Source organism: Mesoplodon bidens, assembly GCF_964165515.1.
Source record: "Mesoplodon bidens genome assembly, chromosome: 10".
Taxonomy (NCBI): domain Eukaryota; kingdom Metazoa; phylum Chordata; class Mammalia; order Artiodactyla; family Ziphiidae; genus Mesoplodon; species Mesoplodon bidens.
Window position 1 is genome coordinate 49,057,413 of NC_138172.1, and position 16,838 is coordinate 49,074,250.

The following is a 16,838-nucleotide window of genomic DNA, read 5'->3' on the forward strand; positions in this document are numbered from 1 at the left end:
CTTCTGGAGAAAAATCTCCAAATGGAGAGGAAATAAAGTTCCTGGCTGTATACGCCAGCACAACTTACCCTGCTGTATCAAGCCCATCAGCTACCAAATGTGGATTCCTTGCCCCAACTGGCAAGAGCTGGGGCAGCTGGTACCACTTTGGAGAATTCTGAAGGGAAAATACTCAGGACAAGTGGTCCCAGTAGCTGCTAGGGCCTTACCTGAAAATTTCCCCACCAGGGCCAGCTGGCCACGAGTAGAAAGGCTCCTGGCTGGCTGGCTTGCCAAAATTTGTTACGGAGTCCAAGCTTGTACTGCTCACTGCACGACAGGCCAGTAAATCGAGAGACGAGTTATTGGAGCAAGGAATAGTGCCTTTATTAGGAAAGCCAGCAGACCAACAAGAGAGTGGACTCATACACCCCAAGAACCATCTTACCTGAGTTAGAATTCAAGCTTCTTTGATACTAAAAGGGGAGGGAGTAAAGGTAAACATTTCCTGGTTCCTGTCAGCCTCCGGAGGGGATGTGTTAATTTCTTCCTCCCTGCAGTCATTCACAGGTGGGCCTGGTCAGGATGTTTTCTGCGAGTTAAACAAGGGTATTTTAGCTTAACACTCATTACCTGGGAGGCAGGGTTCCCAGAGATGGGCCATTATGTATAATTTAAACTTACAGGCAACATCCCTTTCATGATTACCTTGTAATAGGATACAAAGGTTCTTCCCTATTACACTTTCACTTAGCCTAATTATTTTGAGTTTTATCCATTCTGTTGCATGTATCAGCAGGTCATTCCTTTTTATTGCTGAAGAGTATTCATTGGATGGACCTACCACAATTTTTTTCTACACTCACCAATTTAGGGACATTCAGATTGTTTCCACTTGGAGGCTACTACAAATAGAGCGCCTGTGAATATTTGTGTACAAGTGTGTGTGTGTGGACATATGCTCTAATTTCTCTTGTAAATACCTAGGAGTGGAATAGCTGGATTATATGGTAGGTATATGTTTAACTTTTGAAGGAACTACCAAATTGTCCTCCAAAAAAGGAATACCATTTTTACATCCCCAACAGCAATGTACAAGAGTTCCGGTTGCTCCAAATCCCCACCAATACAGGGCAGTGTCAATCTTTTTACTTTAGCCAATTAATTTTAGCCATTCTAATAGCTGTGTACTAATATTTCATTGTGGGTTTGACTTGCATTTCTCTAGTGACTAATAATGGAGCTACAACATTTAAAAAGTGGAAGACTAAACCTACTCAGAAGACCCAAAGTTGTAAAAAGAGATGTAGGGGGAAAACCAGGAAAACGCATGACTTACGGAAGCCAACTGGAGAAATGATTCAAAGAGAGAGGTCAGTAGAATCAAATGATGCCCTATGAGGTCTGAAAATTCTCTTTTGGATTTAGTGCCTTTGGTGACACTATCAAAAGATGTTCCAGTAGCAATTGGTTCCAGCTTCCAGCCTCTTTCCCCATTTCCAGAATGAGTCCTACTGTACTGCCTGTGGACAGCACCCCCTCCTCAGGTGTCTGGGTCCCAGCTCCATGGGGCCCCTCCTCGGACCCATGAGATCAAAGCACCAGCTCGTACCTCTTTGCAGTCGTTCTAAGTTCCTAGGGGGTGTCCCAGGCTCTGTTCCCTGGGAAGCCAACTCTGAGATGGAGATTAGCATGCAGAAGTTTCATTAGGGAGTGATCTCAGGGCCATCACGCCTGGAAGAGAAGGGAAAGCGGCAGGACTGGGCAAAGGGCTCAGCCAACCCCCACGGGGAGCTGTGAAGCTGGATGGCCCTTCAGTGTTGTCTGGCCGAGCCCTATATAGACCCATCATTGGATGCAGCCTATTCCCAGGAGGGGCATGTGATCCTGGGTGAGGTGACTCCTGCCAGCTAAGGGCAGTTCCTGTCCCTGGTGATTGCTGAGGGCTATCAGCCAGCATCACCCTGCAGCTCATTCCCTTCAGCCTTGAGGGGGGATCTGGGTGGCATAGTCAGAATGTGCTGCAAGGGTTTCTCCTCCAAGCTTCTACATTCGAATCGCCCCAGTCTCTTCCCTTGGCTCCTCATCTAGGAGTTACCATCTCTGAATTATTTCCTGTGTGCTTTCTGCATTTTCCAACACCTGTTCCAGCAATTCCTTATACTAAACTCTCATGCTATTCCTGTTTCCTGTCGGATGCACTTCCTCCACTGAGATGACACCTACACTGTGAGGGAAGGGATGGGAGGGGTGAGAAACCTGCACTTTGGGGCTGATTCTGTGTCCCATTGACCAGGTTACATATAACCTAGAAAGGTCAAGCTGGGAAATATCAGGATGATGTTTTGCTTCAGCTCATACATACTCCCAGGGTCATCTGTTTGTACAGAAGTCCGGAGTGAAATAACCAACATGTCCTATGCCCTCCACAGTCTGCCCTGCAGATAGGAACATGCCTGAACATTCTGAGCTCCTTCCAGCCCGGGTGTAACACATCGACTGTGTTTCCGACATAGTAATGCACTAGATGGCTCCCTTGTGATCTGAAAATGTTAACACAGTCACACCTGAGTGCCTAACTTCACATAGACGGGACTCAGACTCAAGGATCATCGGCTGAAACGCAGTCTAAATGGGTCCTGAAGGGGTGGGAATAAATCAATGATTTCTTTTTTTTTTTTTTTGGCATGCAGGATATTAGTTCCCTGACCAGAAGGCGAACCCGTGCCCCCAGCAGTGGAAGCACGGCATCTTAACCACTGGACCGTCAGGGAATTCCCAATGATTTCTTCTTTCCATTTCAGGCTGTACCAAATCTGATTTTCAGTAAGGCTAAAATGCTAGAGACCAAGACCAGCACAACCTAAACAGACCTGGCCAGTTCATCAAGGGTCCATCAGCACATTTATATGTAGTCACAGTGGTTTCGGGAGGCATGTCTGAATTGTAACTCCCTGGCTCTCATCACCAGCATTAAGAAGTAATCAGAATACAGTTACTTCAGTCATCCAGAGTACATTTTATTAACACAGAAGGACCACGATTCAGCTTATTATTCTCACAGGGGGAGTTTAGACCCTGGTAAGCACCACTCATGTAGTATACTATGAACTTGATTACAAGGAGGAAGCAAATCACATCATTATTTCCAAAAATTCCTCACTGAGAACAAGTCTCCCCCTCACCCCCCAAAAATGTATTAAAGGCTTCAAATCTAAAAATATGTTACAACATTTAACATTAAGACTCAAGTTTATTTTTTAAAATAAGCTTTAAAATATACTGAGTGTCTTCTCTCCTTCCCCTGATTCTCCAATTATGGGAGGAAGGCTTTTTCACTGTTTTTCTCCTTGACATCTATTCTTTTCTCTGTCCCCGAGCAGAACCAAGGGCTGAGCAAATGCTGAGGCCGTGACTATGATGCCTGCTCTGCAGCCCTCGAGTGCTGGCTCCGGAAGTGGTTCTCGCTGCTGGAGGGGCCCTCCTTTTGTAGCTTTGCCCTTCTGGTCTTTCCAGCAGTTTCAATCCAGGGATGCTGAAGAACCTGGTGGGCCGTGTAGCGCTTTTTGGGGTCTACCACCAGCAACCGGCTCACCAGATCTTTGGCAGCTGTTGGAATGAGAGAAGGACGGAAAAAATGAGATGCATGCAGGTGGTTTGGAGTTTTCCTTCCCCATACAGGAAATAAGGACAAACTTTCCCATTAGCACCATGGCTGGATCAGAGAACTTTCTGCCACGGTGGAAACTTTCCATATCTGCGCTACCCGCTTGGGACTACTGAGCATTTGAAATATGGCTGGTGCAACTGATGAACTGAACTTTTTTTTTTTTTGGCCGTACCGAGCAGCTTGCGGGATGTTAGCCCCCTGACCAGGGATTGAATCCGGGCCCTGGGAAGTGAGAGCACAGAGTCCTATCCACTGGACCACCAGGGAATTCCCTGAACTGAATTCTGATTGCATTTACTTTTAATTAATTTACAGTTACATTCAAATAGCCACATGCAGCTAAGGGCTACCATGTTAGACACAGAGTCATGAGGTCAGGCCTGCAACTAACACCCATGGCACTGCCCAGCCCAAGAGGACACATGGAGGCCACATAGCATACGTCTACACTTTTTTTTTTTTTTCCAGTACGCGGGCCTCTCACCATTGTGGCCTCTCCCGCTGCGGAGCACAGGCTCCGGACGCGCAGGCTCAGCGGCCATGGCTCACGGGCCCAGCCGCTCCGCGGCATGTGGGATCCTCCCAGACTGGGGCACGAACCCGTGTCCCCTGCATCGGCAGGTGGACTCTCAACCACTGCGCCACCAGGGAAGTTCCCGCCTACATATTTTAAAATTTGTAAATCAAACTATCAAGTTGTTAAATAAAATATGTCCAATCTTCTTCCTAAATTGATAAATATACCTCCAGATTGACAAAACTGAAAAACATGGGCAAAGAGATCTAAGTAGTAAATAGTGCAAATTCAAAATGCATTTCATTTTTTGCTCAAGACCATAACTGATTCTAGAGAGATGTGGTGACAGCTGGTGGATCAGGTGGCAGACGGGGAGGAGAAGAGATTTCTCCTTGGCTCGCTGGCTCTCCCAGGCTGGCTCCCTGAGCCTCTTAACCAATTACTCAAGAATACATGGGAGGGAATTCCCTGGCGGCCCAGTGGTTAGGACTCCGTGTTTCCACTGCAGGGGGGCATGGGTTCAATCCCTGGTCAGGGAACCAAGGTCCCTGCAAGCTGTGCAACATGGCCAAAAAAAAAAAAAAACTGATGTAATAAAGGCATGAATGTATATATATTTTTTTAAAAAAAGAATGCATGGGGAAAAAGATACCCATGTTTATTTACCTTTATTGGGGGATGCCTCTTGTTCAAGGCCAGCTGTTCACCCACCAATTGCCCCGCTTCTATGGCCACTGTCCAGCCACCTCTTGAGCATGGAGACCACAGGATTTCTCCTACCCCACCCCGTTCAAACTGGGCAGATTCCGCCCACAATGTACCCCTTCCCCATTCATCCCAGCATCACTCCTTCAAGGTCCTCGGAGGACTCAGTGGGTAGAAGCCCAGGTTTAAACGGAATTCTCAGTCTCACGTGCCTGTGTGTGGACAGTTGGACACCCCACCAATATGTCTGTGCTCCCCCTACGCCCCCCAAACAGCTGCTCCTTGGCAGCCTAGGGCACTGTGGGGAGGGGTTGGGAAAAGAGGTCTCACAAGCCTTGGAAGTGGGCTTGGGCCATTTGTGCAGGAAATTCTAGGGTCCTGGTTAAGTGGTCTAGAAGGGGGAGCCTGGGCTCTGGTGGGGGGCACAGCCTCTTGTCCCCAGAGTCTCCTCACTTCTGGGGAGACATGTAACCAGAGCAGACCCTCTAAGGCATGGGACTCAGGGCAGGGGCCACCATAACCAAATCTAAGAACAGTGTTGCATAGAACTTTCTAAAATGATTTTTAGTCCTTCAATTCCCAAATTGCCACTGCCTTGATCAGCTCAAGACCCTTACCCTACGGGCAGCAAGCTACCCTCTTCCCACCTTATTTAAGTGGAAAAAAATGAAGCTCTTCCCTTCCCTCAAGCCCCAACCCCAGATGAGGAGCCAGAGCTGAGGACAAGGGCAGATGAATAACTTATCTTAGATGATGTATTTAGGGGAAATTGGGGAAAAGTTATCACTCCTATTCGACTTTTTCAGCTAAAGACTCAAAAGACTCAAAACCCCCAATGATCTAGTTCTCAATTTTACAAGGGCAGTGGGTAGTACATATAAATCAGTAGAAACAAGGGGGGAAAATTCCACTTGAAAGGGCCAAAAAGGAGGAGGACCACACATGCTTCTGCTCCACTAAAAAGTACCTGAGACCTTCTCCCTTGACCTTCCAGAGCCCCTGTGCCCCAAGTATGCCCCCATAGGACCCTGATTATTCACAGGTAAAATAAGCATCTCCAGTCTGTCCAATTCCCAAACTCTTCTGTATATGAGATGGCAGATGGCTTTTTTTTTTTTGGCTGTACTGCACGCCTTGTGGGATGTTAATTCCCCAACCGGGGATTGAACCTGGGCCCTCGGCAGAGAGAGCGCCGAGTCCTAACCACTGGACTGCCAGGGAATTCCCTATGAGATGGCTTTGATCTTTCCAAATGAGGATTACACGTTTCTGATATTTTTCAGTTTATTTTTCAGTTCTGAGGTTCTTTAATTGGCTTCAGGAAAAGTATTTGGTGACTACAACTGGTGGTGAGAATCTTTCGTTATATCTCAAAGCAAGTCGTGTTTGGAATGCTATGGAAATCTACACCAATCTAGCAGGAAATAAAGGATGAAGCACAAGATGCTGACAGCCCAGGTACCATAGCGGGTTCTCTGGGTGGCGTTTTACGCATCTGACCTGATCCCCAGAGGGGCTCCGTCTCTCCATCCCCTTCCCTCCTGCCTGGGAAGCCCCAGGTCTCACCGTCAGAGATGTCGTCCCAGTAAGGAGCCAGGAACTCGAAGTGGCCCAGCTGGATGATGTTAAAAAGCTCATCCTGGTCCCTCTCTGGGCTGCGGAATGGGGGGAAGCCGCACAGGAGGATGTAGAGGATAACGCCCGCAGCCCACATGTCCACCTCCAGCCCATAACCTGTGCAGCAGAGGCAGAGACGCATTATCTCACCACTTTGGCTGCCATCTCTGTATCGAGGGGTCTCAAAAGCACACGTTCAGCCAACCAGACAACTCTGTGTATCCATCTTAATATCTCTACAGAGTCAGTGTGTTCAAAGTCTAACTCACCCCATCCCCATCTCCCAAAAGAGCTTACCTTTCCAACTCCCTGTGTTAGTTGGTGCGAGCCCTACCATCCTGACTTCCCAGAGTTCATGTAGACTATTTGCTTTCATTCCTCTCTTATCCAGCTCAGTAATGCCTCCATTAAAATGTCTATAGTCGCTCAGTACTCTCTTGTCCCACTGTCACCACATTACCACAGCTACTATGATGGCCACACCGAGTCCAAACTCACTTGTGGGGAATCCAGACTCAACCTACCCATCCAACTGCAATTCCCTCTGCTCCACTGAGGCCGGTCTTCTCAATGTCTCTACCACCCAACCTCCATGCATAGCCTAGTCTCTGCATGTTGGCTTCCCCGATGCTTCTGCTGCTGGGACAAAATCTCTCCCTCCTCCCTACCCCCAGACCTACAACCCATCCAGAGCCTTCCCATCTTTAGCTATCATAGGGTGGCTAAACTGATTTCTCCTGGAGTGCAAGGATGGCTAAATAGGCATTCACATACTTGGAGCCATATAATAATGATAATAATAATAATAATAATGATTTCCTTGTATATCCTTTACAGAGTGTGTCACTAAAATAGTCCATTGGACCCTCATACAATATACGAGCCTGTAATAAATATTATTCATTGGGTTTGAGATGGGACCTCCTTTTCCTTTAAATGCAAGGTTGGTAAAGGAATTTTTAAGCCAATTACCATAAGAACCGTTCCAATTGTCTCCATTAGAGGTAACCTTGGGTGAGTGGCCAAATGGCCTTGCTTGCTTGCGTTCCCCACCCAATACTCCACCATCTTCCATCTCACCATCCTGCCAACACATGTGCATGCGTGCGCGCACGCGTGCGCGCACACACACACACACACACACACCACAATCCCTTCTCGGTGATAAGGGCAGCCCTGGTGAGGAAAAAGTGCTTGTGCTTTGGTCAAGAAGACCTATTTCAAATATTTCCATTAACATCCAAGTACAAGCTTAGTGCCAACTCTCTGAGACTTTCGACTGCTCCATGTTGAAAAATGTAAAATTTAAATATTAAAAGTTAAACCTTGGTTAGTAAGTGAGCTGGAGTCCCACGGAGCAATGTGTAACCCTTACCTTTCTCAGAAAGAATTTCAGGAGCTACATAAGTTGGAGTCCCACACACAGTAAATATAGGTCTCACCACATGCTTTGCAAGACCAAAATCAGCCAGTTTCAAGGTGGTAGATTTGTCCTCATTTCGCTGAACCTGTAAGAAATCAAAATCCCCAAATGACCAAAATTGTGATGAGAACAAAGAAGGAAAACTAATAGGACAACAACCATGCAAGTTCAGGATAAGCGAACAATAAAACATAGGAGCTTATAGATTGACCCAACACTGACAAATCCAACTTGATCTCAGTGACATGTGCTCACTAAAGAACCAATGAGTTAGATTTTCTCTGCTGTCCAATATGGTAGCACCATATTGCCACAGATGGCTATTTATTTTAAATTAATTAAATTAAAATCTAATTAAATTAAAAATTCAGATGCACTAGCCACATTTCAAGTGTTCAATAACCATCCATGGCTAAGGGCTATTATATTGGATCATGCAAACCTACAACATTTCCATCAGTAGAGAAGAATCCACTGGGCAGCACTGAGTTAGAACAAGGTTCAGTGATATTTTTGAGCACAGACTAGCTTTAATGAGAACTAGAAAATGCCTGTGGGTAATGCAAAGTCAGAGCAGAGGAAAAAAAGAAAGGAAAAAGAAGTGGGAATTAGAATGAAAAAGTAGACAAATAAGCAGTGGAGGCTAAAATTATATAATTTACCTAGCAAACACTTCTGTTGTGCTTCTTTGATGCCAGGCGCTGTTTATAACATCTTACAAAATATTAATTCATTTAATCGTCATTGCAGTCCTGTAAGGCCATGCACATTCGCATTTTACAGATAAGGAAATGGAGGCACAGTTACATAGTAAATGGTGAGCTAGAGTTTGAACCCTGACACTTGGGCTTTAGAGTCGGTGCTTGTAACTGGTGTATGATGCCGAATCTTCCAGCAAAGGGTTATTTCTGTTGCAGGAGGCTGAGGAGGTCTCATCCAAAGGCCCCCAAAGAATCGTAAGCAGGTGGACCAGAGGCAAACCTCCACCATCACAGGGCACAGCCAGCCATTCTCAACCCTGAGTTTTACCATGTTGTTACCAAAAGGGCTTTTGCAGTAAATCCCTCAGGCTGTGCTGGGCCCAGGAGTGGTCCCTCCTGGGGGAGAGATGGCCGTGTCCCTGGGAGCATTTCTGCTGTGCGGCCAAGACCTCCAGAGCATCTGCTGGGCTGTCTGGGTTTCAAGATTAAATGAATTAATATCATAATTTTACCCTCCACAATAGTTCACCTCTGCAGAGCAGGACTGACTTCACGCAAAATAGGAAGTATTGATACAGAAAGTCAGCCTTGCTATCTTCCTCCTCCCCTTTTAGGATCTCCTCATCCAAACCAAGAGCCTCCTTCCCAGGCATGGCCCTGGTCCAACCTCTGCTGTCAAGGCTCCATCCTCCTCCCCTGCTTTACTGGGCCCGCATCTCATGGTAGAAGCTGATGGCTCAGGCCAAGGTGAGCTGAGTGGTTAATTTCAGCGCTATGGGAAACTCACTGGGATTAGCCTGGGTGATCTCATCCAAGTGAGACTCAATGGAGCCAACAGGGCTACAGGAGAAATTATCAACCTGTCTGCAGGCACAAGCCCTTGCATCCTGACTAGAACAGGGGCCAAGGTTCCCAATGCACCGACCAGCACTTGGGGGGCTGGAGGGCATTAGGCAGGGCTCCGGTTCTCCCTGTGCGGCATCAGACCCACACCTGAAAATGCAGGGCGGGCAGCCACTCCCCGATCTCCTCAGCCAAAGGTAAGTGCTCCAAACCTGCTTTTGTTCCTGCCAGAGAGTTTACATCTCTGTAAGCAGAATGTGTCTTAACTACTGAGCCCAAGTCACTGGGCAATCTAATCAATTTCTTCATAATTAACCTAACCTAATGGAAATCATAGATGTAGAACTAAAACACACTTCTGCTTTGGTCTGTGTATCGAGACAGATACAGCTCTAAAGGAGACTGGAGAGGTAATCATTAGAATAATTTACACTAGAAAATCTACTTTGGAAGGCAAGGACAAAAAAAAATGTGTGCTGCCTTAAGTTTCCAGATGGACCATCTACATGAGTCCCACTTGCTGGGTGACTGCTGAAAAAATCTGTCCCTCACAAATATTTGTAAATATTCCCAACCAAATGATGAGCATTAAAAGCATTTGGCTGATTGAATACACCAAAATTAACTATGAATCCCTATGCAAAAGGATGAGCATTTCCTTCCTCAACCCCCCCCATCCCCCCAACCCCCCATTCCAAAACCCGACTCCACTGAGTCAGGAGCAGATGAAACATGATCGAGACTTGGTCTTCTATGTATTTTGAAGTTTTTCATGATATTTATTTTGAAAATGTATTATGTTAAATGTCCAGATGCTGATGGATACATTTTCAAATACCAAATCTGTTTTTAAAAATTATTTGATGGCCTTCCTAAAATAATATTATGCTGCTTCTTGTCTGCATAGCTTTCCTCTTTGAGTCTCAGGATGATGAGACCCATAGCAGAACCCGAGGGTGGTTAGGATCCACAGAGTCATTTGTTCCTTCCAGAAAGTGAGAATGTTCTGTGTTTTTAATTCTTCTGTCTCCAGCCTCTGCTGTCAGGAGTTATGTAACATTTTAAAAATTTTATTTTATCTTTTAATTGATTTTATGTATTTGGTTGCGCCAGGTCTTAGTTGCAACAGGCGGGCTCCTTAGTTGCATCATGTGTGCTCCATAGTTGTGGCAGGTGGGCTCCTTAGTTGTAGCATGTGTGCTCCTTAGTTGCGGCAGGTGGGCTCCTTAGTTGTGCATTGCGAACTCTTAGTTGCGGCCTGCATGTGGGATGGAGCTCCCCAAGCAGGGATCGAACCCGGGCCCCCTGCACTGGGAGTGTGGAGTCCTAACCACTGCACCACCAGGGAAGTCCCAGGATTTATGTAACATTTTTCAGAGCTGTCAGTGTGCCTTGAGATTTATTTACTTCGCCTACATAGGCAGCTTAACTACATTTAGGGTCACACACTGACAGTGTGAATTTTGTTTTTGGTTTTTTTGGTTTTTTGTTTTCCAGCAGGCGCCTCACATTCTTGGCTTCAGAACAGTTCTTATCTTAATCCTTGAATTCAAGTGACTGACATCCTCCTGGAATAACTCTTCCTTCTGGTATTTGTGCAACTTTTTTTTTTAATTTAAGTATAGTTGATTGACAATGTTGTGTTAGATTCTGGTGTACAGCAAAGTGATTCAGTTATATATATATATATATATATATATATATATATTCTTTTTCATATTCTTTTCCATTATAGTTCATTGCAAGATTTTGAATATAGTTCCCTGTGTAGGACCTTGTTGGTTGTCTATTTTATATATAGTAGTGTGTATCTGTTAATCCCAAACTCCTAATTTATCCCCCCCCCACCCTTTCCCTTTTGGTAACCATAAGTTTGTTTTCTAAGTCTGTGAGTCTGTTTCTGTTTTATAAATAAGTCCATTTGTATCATATTTTCAATTCTGCACGTAAGTGATATCATATGATGTTTGTCTTTCTCTGTCTGAATTTCTTCACTTAGCATGATCATCTCTAGGTCCGTCCATGTTGCTGCAAATGGCATTATTTCAGCCTTTTTTATGGCTGAGTAATATTCCATTGTGTATATGTACCACATCTTCTTTATCCATTCATCTGTCAATGGACATTTAGGTTGCTTCTTGGCTACTGTAAATAGTGCTGCTATGAACTTTGGGGTGCATGTATCTTTTCAAATTAGAGAATTCATCTTTTCTGGATCTACACCCAGGAGTGGGATTGCTGGATCATATGGTAGTTCTATTTTTAGTTTTTTAAGGAACCTCCATACGGTTCTCCATAGTGGCTGTACCGATTTACATTGTGTGGGACTTCTGAAACCATCAAAGTCTCCACCCAAACAGGAAGCTTGTCTACAACATCTTCCCATCAGACTATCGTTCACCTCTGGTTGAAATCTCAAGATGGAAAAGATCCCATAGCTTCACATGGCAGACCATCCAGATCATAGTCAGATTAACTTGTGAGGAGGTTCACCCCACGTTGATCCAGAATTCCACCTCCACCCCTTTTTCTAAATCTGCCCTCTGGGAAGGACACACCACTTCCAAAGATGGGAAACAAGTACCAGGATTCCCCCCAGGGTGCTTCTGGTTTCTCTAACAGGCTCCCAGGTGGTACCAATGCTGCTTCTCTAAGTTCACATCCGAGAATCCTCAAGCTTATCCTTATAGGATCAGGTCTCCTGACCCATCATCCCCTTCTCGCTCCTCCCTACGCTAAGTACGGCTCTTGAACCAGCAGCACAAGCATCACTTGTGAGCTTGATGGAGACCTCAGGCTACCCCAGATCCACTGAACAGAACTGCATCTCTATGAGACCCCAGGGCGATTCTTGTGCACTGTAAAGTTCTAGATAATCCCTATTTCATTGACGCCTCTTTTAACAAAGAATGCCCAGAAATGAACACCATATACCATGTATGATTTGAACAAATCAGTGAGCCTCAGTACCCTCAGCTGTCTAGGCACTGGGTGGCCATCAAGGCAAAGACCCCAGTAAATGACCCACTTCGTCGCCACGGCCCCAGGGCACACATCTGACCTTGCCCTCACCCCACATCTCTGTTTCCCTATCTACAGGTTTATCTAAATTCACTGCTCTGGGTCACATTCATTCTGGGGCTCGTTTTCAATTGCCCTCTAACTGAAAGGGTGTTAGAGATTAATTCACATGGTACTTTAATGACTCTTGGTCCATCTGCATCCATCATCCCCTTTTCTAGCCACATCAAAGTCCCCTGCTTTGAATCCAGACAATCTACATTTACATAAGCAGCCAGATCACATCTGGACAGTCTCAAAGCTTCAAAAGGAATCTTTCCTTTTCTGAGCCATTAACAGCCTCTTCTTCAAGGGCACATCAATTTAAATGTGATCTTTCAATGATCATTTCTGAACAGCAGATGGAAGCAGAGTACAGACCAAACAGCAAGCGGCTCCCCCTAAGAAAAGGGGTAGAGCTTATTTATCTTTGTCGACTTCTTACTTGATCCTTCATACTTCCTCTGGCCTTCTCCCTCCAAGTTTCCATTTCCAACTGGCCATGAGGACGGAAATGATCTTAGAAACCAATTCACATGGAAATGCCAATGCCTAAAATCAATTTACATTTCAACAGCAAAAGATAGCGTAATACAAAGAATGACTGAAAAAATCAGTGGGGACAAAGTTTTCCCAGGACCTGTCACATTACTGGCCTGTGACATGCCTTTGGTGTCTACACATCATCACCTCTCTGGCTCCTGTTTGCTTTTCCAGGGCCCAGTCAACACCACACAGCACATTCCAACCTCTCCAAGGGAGCACATGCTGGCAGAAGAAGCAATTAACACTGATATTTCTTCAAGCTGGAAATTCTCATAATTTAAATTTTTTTTTGCAAGATTTCAGGAGTCTAAATAGCCCTAAAGGAAGAGGGGAGCTAGCATCTTATCAGGAAATGTGATCACTAGAAATAGATAAGCTCAGTAATACAGGCCTAAAATTTTACTCTAGGGCCCAATTATCAGATATAAATATTTCTGCTGGTGAAAACAACATGGTAAGCTTGCTAGATCCATTAAGAGCTCCTAGCACATTCTGGAAGTCTCTAAAAGCAGCCACAATCAGCCATGTAATCAAAAGTTAGTTCTAACATCATCCGTCTCCTAAGTTTAGCAAAGTATTGATACAGACAGTAGCCATCCATTAAAGGAAGAAACAATTATTTTGATAATACAAAAGTCAGCACAAGAGCGGAACACTAAATTAAAGTCAACTAAAGAACATTAATTGATGGACAGTAGTCACCATGGTGATATTTACTAATATTAACTCTCAGAAGACCAGCCAATTTGCAACATAATTATCCTAACAACAGGTTTAGAGATGACACCTTTCTAAACTCAGACAATGAGTCTATTGTCAAATCCAACACTCCCCAGATCTTTGTCTGAAAAACCACCAAGAACTGATGTTAGGTAGCATTTAAAGTCTGACATAACAATATATTCAACTTTACTCATCTGGAAAAAGGACAGACACGATTTAGAAATGTGACAGGCCCACTCATTCTGAAAAACACCAGCTGACAGATTATCCACAAGACAGAAAAGATGTTACCCTATGCCACCAAAGATGGCTCAGATCTGTAGCTTTTTGCAGCTTCTGAAGGAGACTTACCACCACGAAGTAAAGTTTTTTATTTAAAAAAACAAAAAGTAGGCTTTCTTGCTTGGTGCTTTGTGACCACCTAGAGGGGTGGGATAGGGAGGGTGGGAGGGAGACGCAAGAGGGAGGGATATGGGGATATATGTATACATATAGCTGATTCACTTTGTTATAAAGCAGAAACTAACACAACATTGTAAAGCAATTAAACTCCAATAAAGATGTAAAAAAAATGATACAATAAAAAAAGTGGGCTTTCTTTAAAATCAGAAAAAAAGGGTCGAAATATCAATTACAATTAACACCAATAAACAACTCATGTATTAGACTGAAAAATTATAGCTCCGCTGCAGTTTTTCCTCTCTCTCAGGACACAAACACACATACACACACACACTTCACTGCCTTTAAGGGCACTAAAACACATATGAACTGACATTTAAATCCATTAAGGTGTCGCCAAATGACTTCTCAGAGGCAGCTAGCTTGTCCACACTAAATGTATACCTTGCAATTTTTTATTTCCTGAAGCAAATCTCTCCATGCCACCTGCAAGTGCTGACTTTCTCCATTTTAAAAACTGCTGACAAGTCAGTCCCTTAACACAAGTGAGAGTCTCTATTGCCCAAGAGATGGGCCAGCTCGACAGATTGGTTCCAGGACCTTGTGGAGAAAATGCAAGCTCAGATGACTGTCCGCAAAAGAAAATGATCCTATAGGGTATAGGATCTCACTCCACATCCTCGAGAACGTGTATCACTGTTCTGATGCTTTATTAAGCACAGGCCCAAAATGTTCTGTTCATGGGACCCACCCAGGCCTCTAGTTAGAATTCCTCCTGCTTACGCAATTTGGTGAAAACATCAGAGGATCCGTAAAGAACACTGGTCTGTCACGATTCCAAAGTGCCATTGTAAACAGGGTCCGGCACATCACACATGGGGAAAACTTGGGCTCAGATCCAAAAGACAGAAACAAAAAGCAAGTGAAAAAAGGATGAGGACACTTAGCTCATGCAAAAATGGAATTCTTGGGCTTCCCTGGTGGCACAGTGGCTAAGAATCTGCCTGCCAATGCAGGGGATAAGGGTTCGAGCCCTGGTCTGAGAAGATCCCACATGCCGCGGAGCAACTAAGCCCGTGCTCCACAACTAAGCCCGTGCTCCACAACTAAGCCCGTGCTCCACGACTACTGAGCCTGCACTCTAGAGCCCGTGAGCTACAACTACTGGGCCCGAGTGCCACAACTACTGAAGCCTGAGCACCTACAGCCTGTGCTCCACATCAAGAGAAGCCACCACAACAAGAAGGCCGTGCACCACAATGAAGAGTAGCCCCCGCTCGCCGCAACTAGAGAAAAGCCTGCGCGCAGCAACGAAGACCCAACAGAGCCAAAAATAAATTTTAAAAAATTGTTTTTAAATATGATTTAAAAATGGAATTCTTAGGGAATTCCCTGGTGGTCCAGTGCTTAGGACTCGGCACTTTCACTGCCGTGGGCCTGGGTTCAATCCCTGGTCGGGGAACTAAGATCCTGCAAGCTGCGCAGTGCAGCCAAAAAACCCAAAAAACAAAAATGAAATTCTTCAAAGGGAGATTTATTTCCTGGTAATTCAGACCATTCAGGCAACCAGTCAATGATCTGCAATTCTATGAATCTGGACAAAAACAAGGCTGCTTGATTTAGGGGTCAATGTAGACCTCACTTCACCAGATAATTAGCTTGACTCACTCAGAAATCATTCTGCTTGTGGGAGCAGCTTACAGGCTGATGAATGTACTGGGATGATATTTCCAGGCTGGCTCTACAGCCATGAAATTAAAGGAAACAGGTTAACTCCTTTCCCCTCCACCGCCTACCCCCTCAAAAAAAAAAAAAAAAAACTGGCTCATGAAGATCACTGTCTCCATTTACCTCGGCTTCATGTGCAGCAATCTGGCTTTGGATTCTTCCTCGTGATGTCCACCTTAATATCAGACTCATTCCTAACATAGTAATAATGAGAGTAGCTGCCACTGATGGAATGCTTGCTATTTGCCAGGCAGCACGCTAGGGTCTGTATTCATTCTTTCATCCAACTGATATTTATTGAATCTCCACTATGTGACAGAACTGATGTAGTTTTCAAGGTACAGTCTGAATAAAACAATGTTCCTGGGGTCATAGAACTTTCCAGGAGGAGGAAAAAGAAAATAGAAGAATAAATATCAGGTGGTGATTGGGGCTACAAAGAAGAAAGTGGGACAAGGGGGCCAGAGAGTGAACACGTGAAGTGCACTGTCCTAACAAAGCCCACCAGGAACACACTTGAAATTCAGGAACACACTGGGTTGACTGACTCATTGCAACAAGGGAGATCCCCAACACCTTGGGGATCCAGGCATCTAAGTGAGAGGGTGTTCAATGAACTTGTAAGAGGTGGATTGTGTTAGGTGATTTGGGAGAGGGTTCTTGAAAGCAGGATTTTGCTCTGAACTGGATACTGTCAGGAAGTGAGGGTAATTCTATGATTGGGCATCTTGGTAATTCTTATCTAGAAAGTGGGAGGAAGGTGGGGCAGTGAATCATAGTCACCCAAAAGGGAAAATGTAGTCCCATTTGTGGTCTGGACAATCTTGTTCTTATCTGGATTTGGACATGATGATGAAGAGGTCTTGCTTTTGTCTGGACCCATCATGGTCCTAGAGTGTCCTTAGTTGATGTTGGTGCTTCGAG

General features: G+C 44.8%; 1 protein-coding gene across 1 annotated transcript in view; it reads right to left on the reverse strand.

Annotated features, from left to right (window-relative positions):
• Positions 1–3,394: 3,394 nt before the first annotated feature.
• DCLK3 (doublecortin like kinase 3) overlaps positions 3,395–16,838 on the reverse strand; it is a gene marked incomplete at both ends in the record, with an annotated part of 45,592 nt that continues 32,148 nt past the window's right edge. Inside the window, 3 exons of the mRNA XM_081245532.1 lie at positions 3,395–3,588; positions 6,438–6,605; positions 7,864–7,996. Of these exons, the coding sequence (XP_081101658.1) occupies positions 3,395–3,588; positions 6,438–6,605; positions 7,864–7,996 (495 nt within the window). The remainder of the gene's footprint in view (positions 3,589–6,437; positions 6,606–7,863; positions 7,997–16,838) is intronic.